At 37.1% G+C, this 27904-nt stretch overlaps 1 protein-coding gene across 1 annotated transcript; it reads left to right on the top strand.

The window, feature by feature from the left end:
- Nucleotides 1-23298: 23298 nt before the first annotated feature.
- On the top strand, nucleotides 23299-27904 carry tnni4a (troponin I4a). Its single transcript, XM_067391939.1, has 6 exons — nucleotides 23299-23314; nucleotides 23713-23789; nucleotides 25632-25763; nucleotides 25908-25997; nucleotides 26620-26787; nucleotides 27083-27904. The coding sequence occupies exons 1-6, from the start codon at nucleotides 23299-23301 to the stop codon at nucleotides 27167-27169; spliced, it is 570 nt and encodes a 189-aa protein (XP_067248040.1). The 3' UTR covers nucleotides 27170-27904.

Genomic DNA, 27904 nt, shown 5'->3' with positions numbered 1-27904 from the left:
CACTGATTTTGGCAGCGCCGCCCCTTTAATTCGCCTGCTCCCTGCCACACAAGCTCTCGACTATATTACAGTGCATTTACAAAGTTCACACAGCTAATATAACCCTCAAATGGATCTTTACAAGATGTTCGTTATGCATACTGCATGCATGCTTCAAATTATGTGAGTAAAGTATTTATTTTGATGTTTACGTTTGATTCTGTATGAGTTTTAGGCTGTGCTCTGTGGCTAACGGCTAATGCTACACTGTTGGAGAGATTTATAAAAAATGAAGTTGTGTTTATGCATTATACAGACTGTGTTTAAAAATGAAAATAGCGATGGTTCTTGTCTCCGTGAATACAGTAAAAAACGATGGTAACTTTAACCACATTTAACAGTACATTAGCAACATGCTAATGAAACATTTAGAAAGACAATTTACAAATATCACTAAAAATATCATGCTATCATGGATCATGTCAGTTATGTTGCTCCATCTGCCATTTTTCTTGCTGGCTTACCTTGTCTGTGCACAGATCCAGACGTTAATACTGCCTTTCCTTGTCTAATGCCTTGAACATGGGCTGGCATATGCAAATATTGGGGGCGTACATATTAATGATCCCAGCTCTTACGTAACAGTCGGTGTTATGTTGAGATCCGCGTGTTTTCCGGAAGTCTTTTAAACAAATGAGATTTATATAAGAAGGAGGAAGCAATGGGGTTTGAAACTCAATGTATGTCTTTTCCATGAACTGAACTCTTGTTATTTAACTATGCCAATATAAATTCAATTTTTGATTCTAGGGCACCTTTAAAGCAGCGAAGAAGACTTGGAGCATGCGCATAAACCTTGCGCGCTGAATACAAACTTTAGCAAAGCTTAGAAATAACACTTTATTTTGGTTCAGTAGCTTCTGCAGCACGAACGCAAGCATGTAGAGTCTGCTATTGCTGTTGTTGGTGCCGTTTTGTGGTGTTAGCGCGTCTGACTAGGGTCGACACGTGGGGTGATGACATAATCGTTTCAGAAAATATACGGATTGCCCCGTCCACACAAAAACGGCAAGACGGCATTTTCAAAATTTTCCACTCTGGGACCCGGTTTCAAAAAATATCGGTTTCACCTTTCGAAAATGCCGGATCCGTGTGGACATAGTAAATTATGGGATCATTTTCATTTTGGGGTGAACTATCCCTTTGATATGTGGCCTTGTTAGCAGATGATCAATGATATTCGCTTCACCTCTGACTGGTCATACTGTTATGGCTCACCAATGTGTGTGTTTATACACAGCATATGACATATGCAGGTTTAGAACAGCAGGGAAAAAACTATACACCCAAAATCCTAGCAATGCTAGTTCTTATCCATCAAACTGCATGCAAACCTGAGTCAAGCTGGCCATCAACCTTCTGAAAGCACTTCAGAATACAACTCTCGATTGGCAATAATACTTTTCTGCTGTCTCATAAGACTAGTGTCAGTCAGCAAAGAGAGGTGAGTATTCAAGTTCAACATTTTAAAGCGTCAGTCTGCGTCTCAGCTGAAAAGAGTAGCTTTAAGCGTTAAGCCCGTCCAGGAGGTCTCAGAGCACACCCTCTAAATCCCACCATTAACGTCCACGGATAAAGGTAACAATGATTAACGCTAAAGCCGATATCGTCAAACAGCAGCATTCGTCACCGGTGGCAGTTCGCTGTCAGCGCAGGTGATTCATTATGCTTAGCTTATTTTAATTAGCTTTGCTGCCACACAACTAATTGGTTGCGGATTGTAAGCAGAAAAGAACCGGTGCCTGGAGGCGAGGTGTTAAGACGACTGGAGCGCTTATATCAAATCTGATTTAAGTAATAAGCATTTTCAAAAGGCCAGCTGGCTATCAGTGCCAGGTACATGTCATGTGACCTTTTTAAAAGGCGTGCGCGGAAATGTTGCAAGCCAATAAAGCATGTGTTAGTGAACAATGCTCTAGCTCTCCGTTTCTGTTGGTTCTCCTCTTCCATGAATTCGGATGAGCTAGATTTTGCTTTTATTGTGAGAAGAAAGTAATATCAGATCAGAGGCTTCTGACAGCTTCAGGAAGGCAAGTTATTTGTGAGCATCTTATCAGCAGCTGTGGCAGCAGACGTATGGCGTGATTTTATCTGTGACAGAGGAAGGCATCACGCACAAACACACACACAAACAGCCGTGTGCAGACACATGACGGAGGAGGGTCTCATACTCTTCAGACTTCAGGGCTTCAAACACGTCTTCGCCTTCATATGCTTCTGCTGCACGTATCATCCCTCTGATCTGTTTACTTACAGGGAATGTTACGGCAAACATGGAAAGAGGAATAACGCTCAGATTTTAATTTCAAGCGCAAACGTGCTCGTTACAAAAAGCAGCTCGTCCACCTTTAAAATTTAAAATGCCTCAAGGCTGTGCTCAAAACCCGGCTTTTTGTGTCTCTAGTATAATATTGCTAGTTATCATTTGATCTGGCACCCACTTTAATGTATTCATTAATAGTTTGAATTTTTTTATATATATTTTCAGTTTTCACTTTAGTTTTAGTGATTTGCTATGTCCTTTTGTAATTTTTAGGGGTTCCCGATCTGAACCAAACCAGTGCAGCAAGATTCTCTGGAGTCTAATTGTCAATAATAATCTACAAAAAAAGGGCCAGCAAAACATTTGAAGTGGGCGAAGCCACTTTTACTAAACTCGTGAACAGAATGAGATAATTTCACCAGGCTCGGCACACATATGTAAGAGCTCGTTCTGTGGTTGAATGAAAAAGGACACGGCGACTGGCCATTTGGTGGCACTATAGCATGCAAAAAAAAAAAAAAAACTTACCCTAAGTCTGATTAACTTGAAAATTGGCATGCAGTGTCTTTGTCCAAGGTGAATGAAGGCCAATGAAGTTTGAGGAGCTATCAGACAAGGTTAACTCACTGGGCCTGTTTGACTCGCATCCCTAGAGGCCTGTAAGAATTTGAAAGAAATCGGCCACCGGGAGGGGCGTCTTCACGTATTTTAAGTGCGTAAAGGATTGTGTATCACGTGATTTTTCGCACACGATCACAACATTCGTAACACATGGTAGAACTCCTCATTCTGAGCAACTATGCCTCTACACTCTAAAAAAATGCTGGGTTAAAAATGGACAAACCCAGTGATTGGGTTGATTTGACCCAGCTGTTGGGTTGAATCTTTAACCCAACCTGCTGGGTAGTTTTATTTAACTCAAGTGATGTTTAAAAATCACTTTATTGAGCACTTAAAATGAACCCAAAATAGGTTGGAATATAACATTTATTAATATGTTTAATTAATAATAATTAAATAATAAAGATTTATGAAATTGCTTATTAATAAATGTTCATCTTTTGATTATTATTGTTGCCTCTAGTAATTATGTGTCTGATTTTTAATTTCCAACATATTTTGTGTTCATTTTAAGCCAGCCATATAGTCATTTTTAAACAATAGTTGAGTTAAATAAAACTACCCAGCACATTGGGCAAACATTTAACCCAACCGCTGGGTCAAAACAACCCAATCACTGGGTTTGTTCATATTTAACCCAACTTGGGTTGTTTTTAACCCAGCATTTTTTAGAATGTAGGACCGCCTCTGTCAATCAAACCATTATTTCAAAACCCTTCTTTGGCAATTTAGTCCAAGGTTTTTGTCTCTACCTTGATAACTGTTAAAAAGCTTTAAAATATATTTCCTATGGTAAATTGCCTCTATTGGCTGTGAATGATCTTTTCCATCTATGGACGAGATGGTTACAGGCTTGCTGATTGAAACATAATACCTTTTTACGCATGTGCTTAAAGGCCTTAAAGTGCATGAACCTCTATTATTGCTGCTCACAGCTATATTCATGAGAATTCGGGTTTTTTTTTATATTTCTATATAGCTCCAATTTATTTTTATTTCAGTTTTACTATTTTAGCACTTCAGCTTAAACTGGTTTATTTCAGTTAGTTGCTAGTAACATTTCTAATTTTCATTTAAAGCTTTTAAATTCTAATTTTTCATACTTATATAGTACAGTGAAATAACTATAGTTTTTGTTTATATTTTGAAATAGATTATTTTATACTTTTGTATTTTCTGTTTTCATTTAATTTCAGTTCATTTTGTAGTCATTTTTTGTGTTTTTGTCATTTTTATTAGTTATGCCTATATAGTTATTAAGTTTTAGTTTTTAGTTTTAGTTTAATTTTAGTTATTTTAGTACTTTAACTGAAACTAAATGAAAATGAGAAATGTTGCCTTGGAAAATAGCTGAATAAAATATATATTTTTAAATAATTTATTTTATCATTTAATGTTTCATTTCATTACTAGTAAAAATTATTTTTATCATTTTAGTTTTAGTTAAAGGGTTAGTTCACCCAAAAATGAAAGTTCTGTCATTTATTACTTACCCTCATGCCATTCCACACCCGTAAGACGGGAACACAAATTAAGATATTTTAGTTGAAATCCGATGGCTCCGTGAGGCCTTCATAGGGAGTAATGTCACTTCCTCTGTCAAGATCCATGAAAGTACTAAAAACATATCTAAATCAGTTCATGTGAGTACAGTTGTTCAATATTAATATTATAAACAGATGAGAATATTTTTGGTGTGCCAAAAAAAAACAAAATAACAACTTATTTAGTGATGGCCGATTTCAAAACACTGCTTCAGGAATCATCGGAGCACAGTGAATCTGTGTATCGAATCTGCAGTTCGGAGTGCCAAAGTCACGTGATTTCAGCCTTTTGGCGGGTTTGAACCGCGATCCGTTTCATGATTCGATACACTGATTCATTTGTGCTCCGATGCTTCATGAATTCAGCAGTGTTTTGAAATCGGCCATCACTAAATAAGTCGTTATTTTGTTTTTTTGCTGCACCAAAAATATTCTCGTCTGTTTATAATATTAATATTGAACCACTGTACTCACATGAACTGATTTAGATGTGTTTTTAGTACCTTTATGGATCTTGACAGAGGAAGTGACTACTCCCTATGGAGGCCTCACGGAGCCATCGGATTTGAACTAAAATATCTTAATTTGTGTTCTGAAGATTAATGAAGGTTTTGCGGGTGTGGAACGGCATGAGGGCGAGTAATAAATGACAGAAATTTCATTTTTGGGTGAACTAACCCTTTAACCCTGGTTTCACCAAGAAAAAAAAAAATCCCCTTGAAATCTCATTGGTCCAAAATTTCACTCCACATAGGTGTATATTAAACATCAAACATCTTCTGATGGACAGACAGATTTGGTCTAGGAAGAAAAGTTTAAATTCATACTGGTATCTCTGATCTTGGCATCTTGACAGATCTAAGAATAGTTTAGAACATTGTTGAGATGTCTTCTGAAACTTCAGATAAGACGATTTTAAGTTTTCCAACTTTTTTTTTCCTCAGGAAGAAATTGGAGAAGCAGGAGAGACACTTTAAATCTCCAATTGCCCTCCATTTAAAGTCATTGTAGGAGAAACAATAGAATGTTAAAAAGATCTCGTTTGTGATTTTTCTTTCTTACGGGGTAGACACCTTAAATAGCATTTGACTAAGCGAATTTGCCTGAGATGTTTTGCTCGCAGTGTTCTATCAGTGTGCTTTGAAACCGAATAGCCCTGGAAGCACCACGGGTATCACTTTATACTGAAGACTAGCTGTGGGTGTCAGACTCGCCTTCAGCCTGTCTGCTGTCCCGTCCTACGTAGAGATGGCAGGCGGAGTAAATTGAACTGATCTGTGTTGATTAAGGTTGAACTGAGGGCAGAAGAGAGCAGGGACGCGAAGGTCACCCCCTTTATCTATAATCACATCACAGCCGAGCGCTACTGGTGGATCAGCGTCTCATAATTACTCATTATTCATGAGTCGGTCAGAGAGAGAGATTCACATGATGTACTGCTCCCTTGCGCTCCTGAAATGGCAGCTACAGGAGATGTTTGGTTAGAATAATGACATAAATGTTAATCTTGATGTTCAGACGGGTAATTGTGAGGAATGAACCACCTGTGTTTGTTCCTGGCTGTTAAAACACGGCAGACTAAAATGCAGCGAATTAAAGGTTAAAAACCTCCTTGCTCATCAAAACATGTTCCGCTTGTCCTGTGGCCTTACTTCTATGTCTGTCGGATCATAATGCGGTTTTAGGGGATCAATATCCAATCCTTCTTATTACAGATTAATCCCTGAATATCCCAGCTTCATTAAAACTCTATTTGACAGTTGCTATGTTTGGAATGCCATGCCAGTGCACTGCATACTGTATACATTCTATTTGTTTAACAAACTGTGAAACAGATGCATGCAATTTAGCGAGTGGCATCTCTACAAAAAAAAAAAAAGGATTATTTTTGGTCAGTCTAACCACACATAACCGCAAATATGACAAAATCTACCTTAAAACTGTATTGGTAACAAACAATAAGGTATGAGGTGTTTGATTTGTATTCTCAATACACGAGTTCATAAATGTTTTGATTTAAAGGGTTAGTTTACCCCAAAATTAAAATTCTGTCATTAATTACTCACCCTCATGTCGTTCTAAACCCGTAAGACCTTCGTTCATCTTGGGAACACAAATTAAGATATTTTTGATAAAATCTGATGGCTCAGCAAAATAATTACTTTCAGATGCTCAGAAAGCTACTGAAGACAGTTCATGTGACTACAGTGGTTCAACTTTATTGTTATGAAGCGACAAGAATACTTTTGTGCGCCAAAAAAAACTTAATTCAATAATATGTAGTGATGGGTGATTTCAAAACACTGCTTCATGAAGCTTTTAAGCTTTACAAATCTTTTGTTTCGAATCAGTGGTTCGGAGCATGTATCAAACTGCCAAAGTCAAACTGTGGTGAACCATTAAAATTTCGAAACACTTATGATGTAATGAAGCCTTGTTTACTGAAATCATGTGACTTTGGCAATTTGATACACGATCCGAACCACTGATTCAAAGCAAAATATTTTTCATTTTTCATGAAGCAGTGTTATTTTTTTGTTTTGTTTTTTGTCACATGAACTGATTTAAATATGTCTTTAGTAGCTCTCTGGGCATCTGAAAGTGTTAATTATCTTGCTGGCAATAAAGGCCTCACTGAACCATCGGATTTTATCAAAAATATCTTAATATCTTAATTTGTGTTCTGAAGATGAAAGGAGGTCTTACGGGTATGGAATGACATGAGAGTGAGTAATTAATGACAGAATTTTCATTTTTGGGTGAACTAACCCTTTAATTTGAGAGGGATAACCTCTTATGTTTTGCTTTGTTTATCATGAAGTAATTTTGCTGCTTCAGAAAGAAAAGGTCATGCTGTGTGCACTGTAAAAAAGAATTGTTGGTTTAACTTAAAAAAGTAAGTAAGTCATTGAAATTAAACATTTGCATTCATACAATAAAGGCGATTGGTTTAATCAACAGAAAGTCAAAATATTATCTGAACCACTTTATCTAAGTTGATAAAGAAAAAATGCTGTGATAAATCATGAAAATATATATATACTGTATATATTTTTTTCATTTTTGGGTGAACCGTCCCTTTAACGGCTATAATATCTGCCCTTATCTTTTTGAAAGGGTATTAATGTCATATCAGTTCATTGAACATGTTTATCTTGTGATGTGATGAGAATAACCCCAAGGACATACTTGTACAACCGACTGCATCAGTGTTTCCCACACCAGCGGCCCATTATTAGACAACGATTATCACTGCACAAACAGCAAAAGGGACAAACAAGAAGACCACCGTTCAAAAAAAAAAAAAAAAAAGAATTCTATTTATCCTTTGATAAATCCTGTCCCTTTCAATCGGGGGGTGTCTAGAGGACCAGAATAGATAGCAGTCAAATTCATCATCGCCTCATATCTCATATAGAGTTCCTCTGCAGTGCATACAGTTTATTACAATGCCTCATGAAGCTGTCGACTCAAAGTGTTCAGAGAGAACGACGCACGTTCCAAATGGCTTTCATGCCGATCTGAAATTCAATTGCATTGTGTCAAAGAAGAGCCAAGTCCCAAGATGCCTGCTGCTAGAAGCGTCATCCTTCTCTATTGTTTTTTTGCTCAAACCGTTTAAGAACTATTGTTAGCTGTTGGGTTCAAAAACAGTTTTCAGTCCTAAAAAAAATGAGAGGGAGGTAATACAGAGGCTAACACAACATAGTGCACTTAGCTTAATGAAGAACAGAAAGTGAAATGGCACATCGTGTCACGGCTCCAGATTCGTGTTGCTCAACACACCCACCTCAAGCGTATCTCTTTCAGAGAAAGACAAGGAGCACAAGATAAAGGTGACAGCTAAAGATATACATTGGCGTGATAAAAAAGTTAAGTCGTCTTCTTCTAAGACACATTTCCTTTGGCTCCGTGGCCCCGACTGTGGAGCCAAGGCAGTCATTATGGGTGAAAAACTGTCCCAGTTCAGGGCCCTGACTTTATTGGAATTGCTCGTAAGTGTCACTACGTCACACTTGTCCCCTGAGGTGCATTACTCCATGGTGAAATAAGTGCTGGGTGATAAAAGAAAATGCTCTATCTGTGCCAGAGGGAGCCCGCAAACGTGGAAACGGCACTGCACAGCTGTATGGACAATATATTGGCAGAAATAAAATTGCCTTTGAGCAAGACAGAGGAACACAGGTTAGTTCTCTGATCAAAGAATGTTCGAGTTTTATGAACTTAAAGGGATAGTTCACCCAATAATCCATATGAATCGAGTGGTTTAGTCCAAATTTTCTAAAGAGACATGATCGCTTTATGTAATGAACAGATTGAATTTAGGCGAATTTAATTTTGATCAGCGAACATAATCAAAAGCTCAACCGAACATTCTTCATATGAGAACAAACCTCTTCCGGAAGCTCAAACTTGCTGCGTAAAACACGAGAATGAACCTCATTGTTTCTCACATGTCAAGCGAACATGCTTGAGCTTCCGTTTACCACAACTGATATGTGCGTTGATGAATGTTCATATGTGAATGAAAGCCTAAATTCAATCTGTTCATCATATAAAGCGATCAAGTCTCTTCAGAATATTTGGACTAAACCACTTAATTCATATGGATTAGTTTTACAATCTCTTTCTGAACTTTCTGAAGCGTCAAAGTGGTAGTCATAGCTGTCAATGGAGGGACAGAAAGCTCTCAGATTTCATCAAAAAGATCTTCATTTGTGTTCCTAAGATGAACGAAAATCCAATGGGTTTGGAAAGACATGAGGGTGAGTAATTAATGACAGAATTTTCATATTTGGATGAACTAACTCTTTAATGTATTAGTTTTACAACATAAACCAAGAACTGAATAATAATTGGTTCATTTAAATAAAAATACCATTTCCATATGACATTCGGTTGCATTTATGGTTCTTTCACATGCATTTTTCTGTTGATGCACACTGAAAATTATACTGTATATAATCGTCAAAACACAGTTACCTAATCAACAGCACAAAAATGACAGCGGAAGCAGTCCAATTCACAAATGCACCAATTTTTTTAGTGGTTAAAAAACATAAAGTGCAACTAGTCCGACTCCCAAAAAATGATTGTGGGTTCTTTTTGGTGAATCAAAACAAACAGCTTAACCAATCTGACTCCAAAATGAAATGCTTTTCTTTCCATGACTTCCAATCACATGCAAATGTAGGAGACAGGAAACGCAAGCTCATTTAAATGCATTTTGCTGCGTTCCAATGTTAAAGTTTTGGTAAACTGCAAATGCCTATCATATAATGACGTGTGACCAATAGAAGATTGATAAATCGGTAAATTGCATTAAAGTGGAGTAGATTGCATATATTTTTACATTTTGGATGTATTTTTTAAAATTATATGTCCGTAGAAATTTTGTGATTCTTTTTAGTGAATCGGCAATATATAACGCAACCAGTTTAGTCGAATTCCCTGAATGAAAGATTCTTATGCGCCTATACTTTTAATGAATTAAAAACACATTAACTTGTGTAGTCTGAATCCCAGACTAATTACTCCAATGAGTTGGTTCTTACCATGTTATGTTGAGATTTCAATCAGTGTAGTACTTACTGGTTGTTTATATGACAACATGTAGTGAAAGAGGCACAAAATGAGCTTTTTAGTAGTATTTTATACAAATATATATTAATTAAATATCATTGCTGTCAGACAGAAACCTCTTTTTGTTCATAAATCATTACTATTGGTCACTTTTTACATCTGTCTGTGGGTTTTGCAAATATATAACTAATGAAAAGTGTTAAAAAGAGCTTGTGACTAAACCTCATATCTCCATTGGCTCCTCAAACTGTCAGTAAAATCTCATACCTTCACCCTGCCTCTATTGTGAATGAAGTGTCGCATGCAGTTTGGAACGTCTCTGCTTGTTTGAAATGCAAGGGTAAATAAAGACCTTCTTTATTGGTTTATTAATTTTACACTGGTTCAGCATTTTTTTTTACTCAATAAACACTATAAAGGCTAATGTTTATGTATTTGAGGAATGGAGAAGAGTGTCTTACTCTAGCATTTGTCATCGAGTCGTAGCCAATAAGCCTACTGTATTAAATATGTAATGCATGTTAACAAACTGAACCTTTTTGTAAACTGTTACCATTAAGACTACTTTTAGTATCCTGCCTTTAAGGGAAATTCTGTATTGTGAAATAGGAAAAGTCTGAATTTGTCCCATGAGTTTTGTGAACATGGAACTTTCTTGGCTGTAATAAACCAGTGTTTGGAGTTTCTCCTCTGACAGGTTGAAGCTGACAAATGAGGAGACTCACAGCCCACCTGAAGCCCAGGAGAACGCAGCCCGAGCAGGCCTGCCAGAGGAGGCCCCTGCTAATTATCAGGCCTCTTCATGACTGACATCTGCCTCCTACCCCACTAGGACATCACCAGTGACTTGAAGAAGAAAAAAAACAACAACGAGGGGTTCCACTGTAAGCACAACACTGTGGCTTTGTGGAGGTGGTATCTGTTTTCATTTTACACAATTAATGAATTTATATTGCCTGAATTCTTTTGTGGGTTCATGGTGCGATAAGGTCCATCTGATGATGGATGCAGTCTGGTTTATGATGAGAGACTTTCTAATCATCATGATCGATGCAGAAAGTAATTTGTTCAGGGTCATAAGCTAATTGGCACCAATTTAGCCCCCTTTTGATGATATATGAATTTCCCAAATGTATTTTCAGATTTGTTTGTAATGAGGTGGAGATCTGCTGGCTCAAATAATGAACCCTATTAGAGCATTGGTTTAGTTATGTTATTTTAAGAAAAATGTTGCTATTTAGAATGTACTAATACTAATAGCAGTACATGCTAATTGTCATGCATTATTAAAAGTGGAATTTACAGTACTAGTTATATACTTGATATAGAAGTACACTCAAGTTGCACTTAGAAGTAATGTGTTTTTGCTAAAGTAATGCATGCTATTTGTTGTACTAACTAAATAGCAGTCCATACTAAATACATAGTGTAAGTACATTCTAAATAATAGTGCATACTCCGTATTTGGTACATTTTAGCTGCATACATACTAGAAATATAGAACCTTCCTAAAATGTTCATATTTTCTTTCATTGTTTTGTTTCTCATAATAATATTTTAAAATGAACTGAAATTCAAGTTCAGCTCTATATATTCCAGAATTGTGCCTAAACAGATTAAGTCTTCATTTTCTGGCCTCCTGATGTGAGAAGTAATACTGATTTCAACTCTGGAGATTGCAAGCATGGTGATGGTTTGTCTGTCGAGTGGCTGCCCTTTGGTGGCCTTGTCCGTCTGAGGCATCTGCGGCTCAGTGGAGCGATTCTCGGCCGTCTCATGCTCTATCAGTCCCAATGACGGAACACAGCAACAGACCAGACCTGTATGGCCATGAGGGGTGCTGGAGTCAAAGCGATCCACCATCCTAGCTGACTCCTCTGGTTGAAGGGTCAGCGCTGGGGTCATTCAGCACCTAAGTCACCCTGATGCACTCATATGAAAACTCCATAGATGTCCCTTTGATTGGCATTGTACACAATGACAGGTTCAATCAAAAGGTAATACAAAACATCCTTTGAAAAAAAAAAATATATATATATTTGTAAAAAGAAAAAAGAAAAAATACAGCAGTACTTACTAATTGTACTGTATTCTTGAAAGTAAGATATACAGTACTAGTTATATACACCCTTGATTGTAGAACACTAGTTTTAGTGCTTACAGTAATTGTTATACTGCTATGCTATTTTCTTCTGAGACTAAAATTTCTGACTCTAACCATCATGGCAACTGCCTAGCAACCACCCGAGTAACCTAGCAACCGCATAGCAACACCCTATCAACCACCCCGAGTACCCTAGCAACCGCATAGCAACACCCTAGCAACTGCGTAGAAACACCTTAGCAACCACACAGAGCACCCTAGTTCTCTAAAACTGAAACTTTCAAACTAAAAACTTTCAAACTGAAAACTTTTAAAACTGCTTCAAACTTTCTCAACAAACTTTTTTATCTAGTGTGTATTTGCTAACGTAATGCAAGCAATTTGTTGTGGCACTAAATAGCAGTCCATAGTAGTATGTACTAAATAGTAGTACATTCTAGTGTTAGTACATTCTCAATAGTAGTACATATTGTCCATCCATATTTCGCTGAAACATTGTGTTATATCAACTAAATGAAAATGACAAAGTTTTTATATTTTATTTTAGTTAACATTTATATTATTTCAAGTAATGAAAATATTTGTACGGTTTTAGTTTTAGTTAACTGTAATAACACTGTAATAACTGTATAGTAACTGTAGTGCATGCTGTGTATTAGTATTAGTAGTTTACATACTACACTCTAAAAAATGCTGGGTTAAAAACAACCCAAGTTGGGTTGAAAAAATGTTTTAACCCAGCAGATGGGTTAAATGCTTGCCCAATGTGCAACTTGGGTTGTTTTTAACCCAGCATTTTTTAGAGTGTAGTTATATACAGTACATACAGTAGATATTAGTACATACTAGTTGTAATGCATTCTACTAGGAAACAAGCAAAAATACTAAAGTGTGAATTAAAAATTGTGTATGCAGTATATGGAAGACTACAAATGTGAGTATGCATGTTGTTTCTTTGAAAGCTCCTAAATGGTCTAGCAGTGCAGCGAACAGGAGTCATTCTGCCCTTAGTTCCTGCTAAAGCGAGCTATCAGACACAACAGGGTGATGGTGCGTTCAGTTGCCATGGAAATCCAAGTTAGTAGACCAGACCACATGCAACAAGGTTCAATGGCTCAAAAAATCTCAAATGAACTGATGTAACAATCCGCATGCAATTAATTCTTGCACTACTTCAACTGCTTTCAGCTGTTTGCTTTGTGAATGAATGCATTCTTTCAGTTCAGTTCCCTCTTGTTTACTATATAGTTTTGTATATTAACATTATTGAGGAATATGGCTGTGTTTTACACAACTGTACAGCTGCAAAGTCGAATCTTGGTTATACAGATGGTATTTTCATTGCTAATCACTGCAAACTGTTATTTTCCACCAATGTGTCAATGTTTGGCAATATATGAGCACAGTCAAGTTAGCCCCTCCTGGTAGATGACACTTTTTTCTCAACAGCCATTCATAAAGTAACCACGTATTCTTACAATATTAAATATTTTCCCAGTAAACATATAAATCATAATTTCTTTATACTATAGTAGGCAACTTATATTTGACGTCACAGCTCTGGATATAGCTGCTAGTGAAGGGCTTGGGATGAGATTGTGATAAATGGGAACACGACACTGTAGCTTTCTCCAGATATTATTATAGACATTGTTGTTCTCAGTGCACTGTTGTGCAAATGTGTCAATCTCTGCCCCCTAGTGGTGGACTGTTGTATAGAGGTTATTGTTTGGGAAGCTTAATATGAACACAGGAGGGATGATTCACTTTCACTGTTTTAGAATGTTGTGTAAATCTAAGCAATTGAATGGTTTATGACCTTGAGACTAAACAAAAGTCTTTATCACTTTTGTCCCTGTGCAATTCTGATAATGCCTAATGTGGTAGATATAGGCCTGTTATGTTTGTTTAAAACATTGTCATTGTATACAGTGTGTAATTTTAATTTCATCTTTATTTTCAGTTTCTTCAAAAAAAGAAGAAACTCATCAAATCAAATTGGATACACCTAAAACAAAAACTTCACTTCCATGTCTGAAATTTAGTGTGGCTTAGGTTTTCATCTGAAATTATTCCTTTTGCACAAATTATGATTATGGGGACAGACAATCGATTAGTACACTTTGACAAAATTACCTCAAAATGTTTTTTTCCATAGAGTATGAGTTGTAACTTAATACATTTTGACATTAGCATCATAAACCAGCTCCATATGTATGGCTTTTCTAAACTTGCTCAGTAGGTCACCTGGTACAGCATTGCACTTGGAATTCAGTCCACTCAAGTCACAAGTCATTTGTATTTGTAAAAGCAAGCTAAAATGACACGGTTGCTTCAGCAAATGCATTTTTATCTCACATTTGCTTTTGTTAACACTGGTTAGGTTTTTAAAGGTGCACTCGAATGAAAAATTGAATTTATCTTGGCATAGTTAAATAACAAGAGTTCAGTACATGGAAAAGAGATACAGTGAGTCTCAAACTCCATTGTTTCCCCCTTCTTATATAAATCTCATTTGTTTAAAAGACCTCTGAAGAACAGGCGAATCTCAACATAACATGTTATGTAACAGTCGGGGTGTACGCCCCCAATATTTGCATATGCCAGCCCATGATCCCAACATTATGAAAGGCATTAGACAAGGGCAGCCAGTATTAACATCTGGATCTGTGCACAGCCGGATCATCAGACTAGGTAAGCAAGCAAGGACAATAGCGAAAAATGGCAGATGGAGCAATAATAATTGACATGATCTATGATATCATGATATTTTTAGTGATATTTGTAAATTGTCTTTCTAAATGTTTCGTTAGCATGTTGCTAATGTACTGTTAAATGTGGTTAAAGTTACCATTGTTTCTTACTGTATTCACGGAGACGAGAGCCGTCGCTATTTTCATTTTTAAACACTTGCAGTCTGTATAATTCATAAACACAACTTCATTCTTTATAAATCTCTCCAGCAGTGTAGCATTAGCCGTTAGCCACGGAGCACAGCCTCAAATTCATTCAGAATCAAATGTAAACAATATAACAGTATACAATACTCACATAATCCGACGCATGCATACAGCATGCATGACGAACACTTTGTAAAGATCCATTTGAGGGTTATATTAGCTGTGTAAACTTTTTTTAGGCACTGTTTAAGTCAAGCGCGAACTCCGTGGGCGGAGAGCACGAGAATTTAAAGGGGCCGCACAGCATAAATCGGCTCATATTTAATGATGCCCCAAAATAGGCAGTTAAAAAAATGTATTTAAAAAAATCTATGGGGTATTTTGAGCTGAAACTTCACAGACACATTCAGGGGACACCTTAGACTTATATTACATCTTTTAAGAAAACGTTCGATGGCACCTTTAAGTAGGGTTTTGAGGTAATCAGTAATGTTGCCACAGGCATGTTTTTCCAATGAGTCTGGGTTGGTCAGATCTCACAAACTGTTTTGAATGTGCACTAACATTATTGTCTGTCGAACATTAGTTGGAGGGGAATAAGGTTGTTGCAATGATTATTATCTTTGAGCACTCTGTTTATGTTTAGAATATTTAGTTCATTACATTTACCATAGCCAAAAATTTTCATTTCAGAAATCAGGTAACCTTATAGTATACTGACAATCAGCGTTCATTACTTCAGGTTTAGTACTCCCACTGATAAAAAAAAATCCATTGAAAACAATTTTATGTGTACATGCAGGTATCATAAGGGGAAAAGTGAATTTTCCCTCATCTGATTCACGTTTTTCTCAAAGCTACTATCCACAGGAGCAGTGGATTGAGGGCAGATGTTTCTCTCAATAGCTCACATCCCATTAGCATAATGATCAAGTGCAGCACGAGCTAAATATTTGATAGCCGGGCCCAGTGCGTATATGTGTGTGTAGGCTATTTGATGTTTGTTTGGTCCTATCATACTGGGGTTGTTTGAGGTCAGATAAAGGCTGTTCCTGATTCTACAAGGGGGAAAACACAACCCCCGGATGCTCCTCATGATACGCCGTAAGATTGTTTGAAAATGCCCCAGTTCAGATAAACACTGAATATGAGTTAAAAAAAAAAAGCATGTCAAAACACAGCAACAAGTTCCTCGCTTCTGTCTCCTATCAAGAAAAACATGTTCTCTCTGCCCCGGGAACAGGCGCTCTCATCCGTGTTAAACAGTCGACTCCCCCCTGAGAGCTGGGGTGAAGACAGAAACAGAGCGAGTGTCCCACAGGCTAGCAGCTCGCACAACACCCCGCAGAGAGAACGACGCCAGCGACAACTAGCACAGCTTTCTCTGATCAGTCAAGCATAATGCAATAAAGTGCCTAGATCTCGCTAACTGTTACCCATATTTCTGCGGCATTCCTAGGGTAAATGATACCACTGGGTGGCATTTCTCTTCAGAACTGCCACCTCGGCTGTTTGATTTGCAAGGACCTTTTTCATAAACTGTGTTGACATGTTTCCATAAAGTAGGCATGAAACAGAAGTTGAAGTCTAGTGATCTATATCCTTATGAACGGCTTCTCAAACAAGAAAAACTTGATTAAGTCCTTTGGGAATTGATTGTATTGTCGTGGTTTGCTATTCCTGTGATCTCATGTGATTGACAGGTCCTCACGCCAGTAATCGCATCATCAGAAAAGAGATGTCACTGCAAGAGGGAGGGGACGTTATGCTGCGTTCACACCATTTCATAATTACGAAATGGCATTTCATGAAATTCTACATGGAGCTGTTAAAGGGATAGTTCACCCAAAAATGACAATTATCCCGTTATTTACTCACCCTCAAGCTATCCTAGGTGTATATGACTTTCTTCAAAGTGATATTAAAAAACTATTCTGGCTCTTCCAAGCTTTATACTGGGAGTGAATAGTAACTGAGATTTTGAAGCACAAAAAAGCGCATCCATCCATCATCAAAGTTATCCATATGGCTCGAGGGGGTTAATAAAGGCCTCGTGAAGCAAAGCAATGCGTTTTTGTAATCGATCGACCAAAACGCATCTTAATACCAGGTGTAAACATGGCCTTTCAGAAGATGCATAATAGCGCCCCCTACCGTGTAACAGTGAAAACATGGATTGCCAGAAAAGCGTTGTCATAAATGACTGAAAAATTACGGGGAAAGAGTTAACATGTACTTACTATAGGGTTAGGATTAAGGTTTGGTTTACTGTTACTAGCATGTAAGTACTAGCAGTGAGTACATGTAACATTTGTAACAAGGACACTGTAAAATAAAGTCTTTCTTTTTACTCTTTTGGAAAGTCAGAACATTACATTTTGATTTTTGAGGCGAAAATAATTTTTCTTGTAGTTTCTGTTCACCAGTATAACACAGAAGTTTACACTTCTGAGAAGCCTGGAAATGTGGAAAGGGTCCATAGACTCTCTGCTGCTATTCGGGTCTTTCATCCGATATGATTTACAGTCTGTTCAGGATTTTGCAGTGATTTGTAATGGCACACACGTTAGAAGTGGATTTATCAAGATGCAGTCGAACCACATGATGGGAGACCACTGACATTTTCAAGTACTGACTAGCATTAAAAATCTCCCACCCCGTCCATGTCTAAACCAGCTCGCTTGCAAGTGATTAGCGACTTCATTACCCATGAGCCACTCCGTCACTCTCGGTAGGCCTGTTTTCAGAAGGCGGTTGTCGCGTCGCCGGCAGTGACAGACAGGGAGTGACGTCAGCCTCGTTGTTAATGGGGTGGGCATTTGAGAGCAATTTCCCCTATCTGCGTAGGGTCACTGGGGAATCTCTTAATGGGAAATCGTTATGCAAATCCAATGTAATTAAAACAGGAACCACATGCCTCAGAACCTTGTGTGTGTGTGTTTCGTGGGTGTTAATTTACATCATTAAGCAGGCAAATTAGCAGTAGCCAGAATGAGCAGCTGATTATTTTAGGTTCATGTCTGATAATGTGTTCGTGGGGGTAAAAAAGGGCCATAACAATTCCAGGACATTCAAGCTGAACATTATTTGTGAAATTTACTTGGCAGCGAAGGGGCCCTTATTTTGGAGTCACTTAAAAGGGAATTATTTCACGCATTAATGATAGTTTGGATGGGTTATTATGCTGTTGGTTAAGAAGCCGCACACAAAATTATCATAATGAGGGGGCAATCCCACAATGGGCTTGTATTGACATTATTACACAATTTAAGAGTAAGAAATCACTTTAATTCTCCATAATAACATTTCCTGAAGCACAATATTGTTTCTGCTGCAGATCCATTTACTGTCGAGGTTTTCTTGTATCGTAAATGAACAAGGAAACACTGCGCCTTTTGCTTTCTGCCAAGAAAATGAAAATGCATAGAAGAGCTGATAAATTCATGTAAACAGATCTCGGCTTTGTATATATTCCCATAGGAAAGAAACATCTCAAATGAGATCTCCTTGACAGCAATGAGATGGAGAGCAAATGGAGACTTTTTGTACTCTGATTTTTCTGTTTGCCAAGTTCCAGTTATTTCCCCTCTAGTTCCAGAAGAGATCTCAGCGATGTTTCAGACTGTGCCATTTGCCAAGAAAAAGTCTGGAAACGAATACCAAAGACTTCAATATGAACTCCATCATTTCCTCCAATTCCTCCATGACCATCTGAGGAGATCTGAGGTATGCTATGTAGAATTTACAACTCTATATTCTGACTGTATGCCAACAATGGTCTCAGATGTTGCAAATTTGAGCTCTTTTAAAAAATTCCAAGATATTTATACTACCGTTTAATATTTTGCAGTCAGTTCGATTATTTAATGTTCATAAGTCTTACTAAGGCTGCATTTATTTGTTTAAAAACAAGCCGAAGGTTGTGGGTTCAATTCTCTATACCGGCAGGAAATGACTGAAGTGCCCTTGAGCAAGGCACCCAACACCCCCAATCGCTCCCCGGGCACCACAACAAAAATTGCTGCCCACTGCTCCGGGTGTGTATGTCTATGGTTTGCAGTGTGTTTGTTCAATACTCATAACTCCTAATGTGTTTGCACTAACTGGATGGGTTAAATGCAGAGGACAATTTCCGAGTATGGGTTACCATACTTGGCCTTCACACGTCACTTTATCAGTCTTACTTTTCAGTATCAAATTAGACCAAGTCTTGCAATTCTGTAGCAACCGCATAGCAAACTATATTAGGTCTATACAACTTTCAAACTAATGTTTAAACTGTTCTAAATGTCCAGTCGAGGCTTTGACAAGCCAACATTCCTACTCTGTCTTGACAGATTTCCTTTTTCTAAGATGTTAGTACAGTTCTTGCATTGTTTAAACCCTCAATCTTTCAGTTACACGCTAACCTGCATTATCCTCAAGAGTTTAAAGGCCAGGGTCATGTTATCAGAGATGACAGTGAAGAGTGTGATAGCGACAAGTGAGAACCAGCCCTCCTAAAAATAAACGTGATCAGAGGCGCGTGCTGCGCTGCACCGCAGACAAGAGCGCATGAGCGATGCGTCATGGGACGGTTGTGTTCACTCCATCTTTCAGTGCCTGTCGACAGCTGCCGCTTTCATACTTCAGATTCCACTAAAGGTGTGTGTCCTTCCACCGTCCGAGCTTCGTCTCCCACGTCCCGGATTCAGAGGCTCTTAACATAAAAGTCAAACTGACGCGGCACATAGTCCATCGCTGAACCATAAAAACTTTTTGAATGCATTATGGGGTCATGCATTTATCGATCTAAAGCTTTTAGACCAAAAGTTGCCCTCTCAACTTGCCTCAAACTTGCCTTTGGAGATAAATGTTCTCAGTATGCCTCTTTCTCCCTGTTTTTATGACTTAAATGCTATGATCCATTTTCATGTTCTTCGCAGCAGTCTCGAGGTGATATTCACCTGTAATTAATGCCACGCTCGACTGAATACTAGGACTCTCATTTGAAATTCAGGCCTCCGAGCATTGGTGACTTATAGCGTGAGACGGCACCATAAAATGCTCAATTTAACAATTATGTGCATTTATATCTGCAGCACCTGACTGTAGGACACCCAGAGTCTTTGTTGTCTTTGGGGTGGCTGCGGGAATCTTAATCACCTGAATATATGAATTATATTAAATGGGAACTTGTCTTTTATAAAACCTATGATATTTTCCATCCTGGATCAGCCACATGCATGTGACTAAGAGGGGTAATGAGCATTAATTGTGTGTTTGTGCAATTCCGGAACAATGGTTGTGCCAAAAGGTGGCATTCATGGGAGGCGCTGTGGTGAGTTATTTTGGTTGGCCATTCACATGTGAGAGGTGAGGCATGGATCAATCATTGAAAATCACACTACGTTGTCTCCCTCCGTACATCACTCCTCTGTTCACGCTCCTGGACTCCTCTTCAAAGGTAAGAGCCCTGTATCAATGCTTTTTTATCATGTCTAACATTCTGCCGTTGAAATCAAAGGTCCACTTCAGAGGTCTTTTAAGTTAGACAGCAAAGAGTGGTTGAAGAGTCTTTTGATTTGAGCAAATGGAAGGGTTGTTCGCTTCCCTTGCTTGAGTTTTTGTTTATTTGTGCATGTTTTTCAGCATGATAAACAACACTAGGGCATGCTGTCCAATAGTGTGGGATATTGCGAGGTGAATGACAGGGTGTCTGGAATATGACTGGAACGACATTCTGGATGGACTTGGTTGGTTGTAACTGTATATTTACAGATGATGTTGCCAGTGTATTGGATTTAGGCCTATGTATCATCCCATGTTGTTTTACACCATCAAACTTTAGACCATTATAAACTAATTAACAATGAGGGGGTCATGATTTGTCATCACATTTTTTCTTTTGTCAAATCAACTTCAATAATTATTGTGGTTCAGATAACATAATATTTTGAGTTTCTGTTGATTAAACCATCTATCATTGTATGAACTCAAATTTTTAATTTCAACAAACTCAACATTTTAAGGTAACCAGGTAACTTACTTTAAGTTAAACCAACAATTCTTTTTTACAGCATAGGAACATATTTTGACCTTTTTTCTTTAGTTTAGTTTAGATTTGACCTCAAATTGTAGTTCTGCGGGGGTGTTCACACTTGTAGTGATACATTCAGTCCTGATTCGCTTAGCGTTCACACTGTCATTTTTAACACCAATCCTAAAGATACAAAACAAAAAAGTCTTTTATGACATATATTTTGTGGTGGACCTGTCCAAAACTATACTGTGTGCTGGGCTAAATGCACTTGCTGTATGTGCACACATATGATGGAGCTGACAACTCGTGAAGAGCTTATAAAATGGAGTCAAAACAGCAGCAGGAATCTCTCCGTCACGCTCACAAACAAAGATCTGCTGCCGAGACGACTAACATCATAAGTAACAGTAACATTGTGACTGTGACAATGAAAAAAACAGGTATTCTTGAGCATTCTGTCCTTTTTAGGGTCACATCCTGTGACATAACATCTTGTTTTTGGTTCGTTTACATATTTTTGGTCCCGCATTGCGTTCATATTTCAGTCTAACCGCACCAGATTTCATTTGAAAGCGGACCGAGACCCATTTTTCAGGGGTCCTGGTCCACTTGTTTGGTGCACACCAGAGTTCAGATGGCAGTGTTCACACTTATTCAAAGAGCAACCTGAGTTTGTTTTAATGAAACCAAACCTGCCAAGTGTGAACATATCCTAAAATAAAGTTCTAGGATTAAAAATGTATGATTTTTTTTTTAAATGCAATTCTAAAGTACTGTTTAGTCCTGTGTATTGTCATACATAAGTTCTCAAGAATGTCAAACATGAAGGTCAATGATTCGATTGCCTCTTGCCAAAGTCACGCCAGTTATATCAAGGACATTAACTTTAGCAGGACCAAAGTTAAAACAGGGCAGATGCCAACAAGCAGTTGAACATTTGTCATTTATGACCAATAAGTGACCTCAGATTTTTCACTTTGATAGACAATAAAGTTTTGCTTAGATCCCTCTTTGTTGTCTTGCAGCTGATTCATTCCCTGTACCTTGCGAGTGTGTAAAGTTGCGCCAGATTTACTTACTCACTAAATGACAGTTTTCAGACACTGTGGCATCAATATCTCCCATCATAGGGTTGAATTCACACATAGAGTGTTTTGTCTGCACTTTTTATCCACACATTCCGCCTCTAAATTTCATCCCTCAACACCATTTTCCCAGAGGAACCCCATTAACCCCTGCTTAGAGTCATCCTGCCTGCAGCGAAGCGTTCAATGAGACAGTCAAGGTCACTGTTTTCTCCACGGGGCCAAAATGTCAGGACCCCGATCTCTTTGAACCACAAGCTGTAATGAATGTATCTTTGAAGACACTGAGAAAATCGCTGATGTGCAAAGAGAGATGGTTTGTTATATCGTTGGAGTAAAGGTCACGGTTCTTCCGTGTTTGAGTCACAGTGATGACCGGTATTAAAGCAAAACCCAATGTCCGGTAACCCCTGTACTGTGTACCGTCTGCATATTGGAATTGCATTAGTGGATCTGTAGCTTTTGATGTCAAAGGACAGCGGGCTTTGTTTAATGCATTTAAACACGTTTTTTTAGGAGCAACCCTTGACTCCGGCGTCACTCTTAATCCAGTTGACAGTTGTTTGGCATTTGACTAGTGATGCCTGACGTGTGCAGATATGAATGGTGAAGTGCTGAATAGTGACCACAATTATTTTGGCTCTCTTTCAGGTCACATAGTGTATTTCAGGCATGTCTGAGGGGTAAGTGTTATCTTTATTAGGCTATTGACCCTGTCAATGTCATACTCATCCAAAACTGCTTATTTACACCAGATTATGATTTTAAACTGTGAGTTAATATTTTCTTTGCTAGATATATTATATCCCAGATATAAGTCTTTCTAGTTAAAGACATTCTAGTCTTTCTTAAACCCATAAATAATATAAGTAATACACATTTCTGAAGTATTACATATAGTTATTTATTTATTTCAGTACTGTTTGTTCTTGCTTGTTTTGGTCATTTCCAAATATAAAATAAAATAAAATTATATTGCTCAACTTAGCAACTGCACATAATAATGGTAAGCCCTGGTAAGATCTAGAGTCAGTTTTATACAAGCAGGCAACACATTTTTTCTGTAAAATATACAGATTGTGTTGCTCTTTAATATAACTTTTTTTCTTTTTTTTTTTTCTTTTTTTGTATGCAATGATGTTTTCACAGACCGGTAAGTGAATTACCAGCACATTTGTTATGAGGATTTTGTAATGTCTCGCTTTACTCTTGATTGTTTCCCTTTTAATAGTTTTCAAGATGATTAACAGCAGAGCACATAGTGGTGTCTCTATATATTAAAGTCAGGTGAATGTTGGAATCGATGACCCTAATCCAGCTCTAAATGGTTTTTAGTCGTTTAGTAATTCTGTGAGGACACTGAACAGCATGTTAAAAACTAATCTGCACTGTAAGTTTGCTCTGTTCTGCTTAAAACTACGCTGTGCCACTGAGCCCTCGGTTTGGCAGTTCAGACAATAATCAGGTCAGGCAGTTAATGCATGCACCACAGCGTGTGTAGATTAGACCCACTCACAGGATTGTCTTAACATGACCGCAGACTATAAAGAGCTTGGCTTAACTCTTTCTTGTTCTTGCAGAAAAAGGCTAGATCCAAGTACTCTGCAACACGCAGACTTCTGCTAAAGGTGGGTCAGAAACAAAGTGGAACATTTCAAGTATGTTGACGCATGCACGCACACACATGCACACACACATACTGTACATGTTGGGTTTCCATCTTCATGGGGACTTTCCATAGATATAATGATATAGATAGACATAATTTTATATTCTACAAATAATATATTCCATCCTCTAAACCTATGCATTTTTACATTTTCCAAAAATTATAATTATGTGTCCATTTTATTTATTTTATTATACGTGTGATATATATATATATATATATTATACATTATATATATTATATATATACATATATAATGTATAATAGTCCAAACTCTCATATATAATACATACATTATATATATATATATATATATATATATATATATATATATATATATATATATATATATATATATATATATATATATATATACATATATAATGTATAATAGTGATATAATAAAAAATAATAAAAAAATATACAATCATTTTAGGGTTTATGATATTTCATTGTCATAGCAATGAAGATCTTATCACTCACACCTCACACATATAATTTTACCAGTAATTAAAAGATGAATTGTAATTGTGTATATATATATATATATATATATATATATATATATATATATATATATATATATATATATATATATATATATATATATATATATATATATACAGTACAGTCCAAAAGTTTGGAACCACTAAGATTTTTAATGTTTTTAAAAGAAGTTTCGTCTGCTCACCAAGGCTACATTTATTTAATTAAAAATACAGTAAAAACAGTAATATTGTGAAATATTATTACAATTTAAAATAACTGTGTACTATTTAAATATATTTGACAAAGTAATTTATTTCTGTGATCAAAGCTGAATTTTCAGCATCATTACTCCAGTCTTCAGTGTCGCATGATCCTTCAGAAATCATTCTAATATGCTGATCTGCTGCTCAATAAACATTTATGATTATTTTCAATGTTGAAAACAGTTGTGTACTTTTTTTTTCAGGATTCCTTGATGAATAGAAAGTTCAAAAGAACAGCATTTATCTGAAATACAAAGCTTCTGTAGCATTATACACTACCGTTCAAAAGTTTGGGGTCAGTAAGAATTTTTATTTTTATTTTTTTTTAAAGAAATTAAAGAAATTAATACTTTTATTCAGCAAGGATGCATTAAATCAATCAATAAATCAATCATTTATAATGTTACAAAAGATTAGATTTCAGATAAACACTGTTCTTTTGAACTTTCTATTCATCAAATAATCCTGAAAAAAAATATTATACACAAATATATTGTACAATTGTACACATTAATGTTTCTTGAGCAGCAGATCATCATATTAGAATGATTTCTGAAGGATCATGTGACACTGAAGACTGGAGTAATGATGCTGAAAATTCAACTTTGCATCACAGGAATAAATTACCTTTGTGAAATATATTCAAATAGAAAACAGTTATTTTAAATTGTAATAATATTTCACAATATTACTGTTTTTACTGTATTTTTAATTAAATAAATGTAGCCTTGGTGAGCAGACGAAACTTTTTTTAAAAACATTAAAAATCTTAGTGGTTCCAAACTTTTGGACTGTACTGTATATATATATATATATAAATGTGTGTGTGTGTGCGCGCATCCTCTACTACTGCTCGGATAGGCAATTGTATTCAGCACTGGTTTTATGTGTGTTTTTGTGCTATCACCTGATTTGCATTAATTAACTGGGTGCTAAAATAACACTGGGAGCATGTGCAAATGAACAGCACTATGAGTGGATAAAGTGAAGAATGTTGTATTTTGTACTAACGTGACACCTCTCTCACCTTTTCCTCACCTGACCCTCAGAGCAAACTGCTGAGAAAGGCAGAAAGCTTGCTGGTGAAAGAAAAAGAGCAGAAAGATTTGGAGCGAGAAAACACCCTAAGGGAGAGAGCGCCGCCCCTCAAACTCTCTGGCCTGTCTATCCAAGAACTGCAGGTGCAAAACTTTACTATGTCAGATATTTACATTAAGAGCTTTTACTGCAACCAGATGACTGTGTCCCGGATATCTCTCAACATATTATAAGCATGGTGTTTACATTAGCCATTTGAGTTTATGTGTCATCATCTGTCTTTGCAGGAGCTTTGTAGAGATTTGCACCACAAGATTGATGTTGTGGATGAAGCGCGATATGACCTTAATATAAAAGTTGCCAGAAATGATGCAGAGGTAGGCTATGTAAATGGGGAATATACATATACATAAGTTTGGGATCAGTATGATTTTTTTAAGATGTTTTTAAGACGGTCAACATGGCATTAATTTGATCAAAAATACAGTATTGTATGATTACAAATTACAATTTACAATTATACATTTTAAAATGTAATTTATTACTGCTGAATTTTCAGCATCTTTACTCCAGTCTTCAGTGTCACATGATCCATTGCGCAGCATTTACAACAGTTGAGTGAGTGGATCAGGTAGTCTGGGCTGGTGTGATTAAGTGGAGGCGGGGACTAATTTGCATGTTCATAAATCCATGTATACTAAATGAAGCTAGGGTGTAAAGTTACATGCAAGCTATTTTAAGGCATGATGAATTTATGGTCCCACTTTATTTTAGGTGTCCTTAACTGCAATGCACTCATTATGTATGTGCATGTTTAACACTGTACTTATTTTCAAACGTAAGTACATAGTAGTTAAAGCCACCTAATATAAAGTGTGACCGAAACTATTGGAAAAAAAATAATTATTTAATTTTGATTATTAAAGATGAGTTTATTTCCCAAATACAACCACTTTCCAGACCTATTAACGAAAACCTGATATATTTGTTTGTCACCAGATTCTCTCATTAACTCAGAAGATCTATGAACTGAAGGGAAAAATGAAGCGGCCGAACCTTAAAAGGGTGAGGAAGTCGGCAGATGCCATGCTGGGATCGCTGGACTCCAGAGTCATGAAAGCTGACTTCAAAGCAAACCTCAAAACAGTTAAAAAAGAAGAAGAAAAGGTAACACTCCATCTCAGCGTTATAACAAGTGTATTTGAGACACCAGGAGCACGTCTGACTGTTGTACAGGCTGTGCTTTCAGCTCATTTGCTCAGATGTGCTGTATCTAAAAAGACGGGTTATTTTAGAAATCAAGTGATTTCTTTAAAGGCCTAGTGGTGGTGAAATGTTGACATTTAAACCGCCCCGTCTGTCTGTCTGGCGCGTATTGCCATGGTCCGCCGTGCCTGTGCAACCACTTGAGTTGCTCTCATCTCTGTCTTTCTGTCTAACTAAAGCATTTTCTCTCCATCAGAAGGAGGAGGTCACGGACTGGAGGAAAAACGTCGAGGCCATGTCAGGCATGGAGGGCAGAAAGAAGCTTTTCAACGCCGGACAGTAGCCGAAAAGAGTCTGCAAAGGATAAAGGGGCATCTTGATACAAAGCTCATGTTGTTTGTTTGAATTTTAATCAACATTATTTTATGGTAAATTATTCATTTATTTGGTCAGCCAGCTGTGGCTTGCACGCGATATTAAATTGTGATTTGCTGCGATTAAAATGTGCGAGCACTGTCCGTAGAGAGGGGTTCGATAATAGAACAACCTCATATTCATATCATATCATATCAACTGTGTAAATATTTGCTTCGTCTTCTGTGTTGATTGAAACCAATAAGGCTACTGTTTACCCTTGGTTGAAGAGCATGATTATTTTATTACCTGTTTGTAGTTTACAAACAGAAAATAGTTTAATTTTTAATAAAACCTTATTGAGTGAATTAGGAAGTTGGAGTTCTTCATTAAAAGATCAAACATTTGATTAAAACATGCTTTAATGTCAAAGCCACAGGAACTGCATGTTAAATACCAAGTTATAAGCAGTTTTAGCTGTTGACCTACAGATGGCGCTCTGCATTTACATAACATTGACTGAACTGGCATTCTATCAACACCAGGGGGCGACAAAGTCACACAAACGTCTCAGCAGGCCTCAAGTGAAGCCTTAAATAAGTCTTGTGATCATCACAACCAGAATAAAAGTGAATGACAATGGAGAAGATATGCATCAACTGGTTTTCATCCTACACTTTGTCTGTGGACAGGTTTAGTGTTGTTTAGAAAAGGAAGTACAGGG

Source organism: Chanodichthys erythropterus, chromosome 8 (assembly GCF_024489055.1).
Source record: "Chanodichthys erythropterus isolate Z2021 chromosome 8, ASM2448905v1, whole genome shotgun sequence".
NCBI classification, from domain to species: domain Eukaryota; kingdom Metazoa; phylum Chordata; class Actinopteri; order Cypriniformes; family Xenocyprididae; genus Chanodichthys; species Chanodichthys erythropterus.
The sequence above is the reverse complement of the archived record's forward strand: the minus strand, read 5'-3'. Positions and strand labels throughout refer to the sequence as shown.

Coding starts and splice junctions, on each gene's coding strand:
- tnni4a (XM_067391939.1), top strand. Junction 25,998..26,619: donor TTGCCAGAAATGATGCAGAG/GTAGGCTATGTA, acceptor GTTTGTCACCAG/ATTCTCTCATTAACTCAGAA. Junction 26,788..27,082: donor TTAAAAAAGAAGAAGAAAAG/GTAACACTCCAT, acceptor TCTCTCCATCAG/AAGGAGGAGGTCACGGACTG.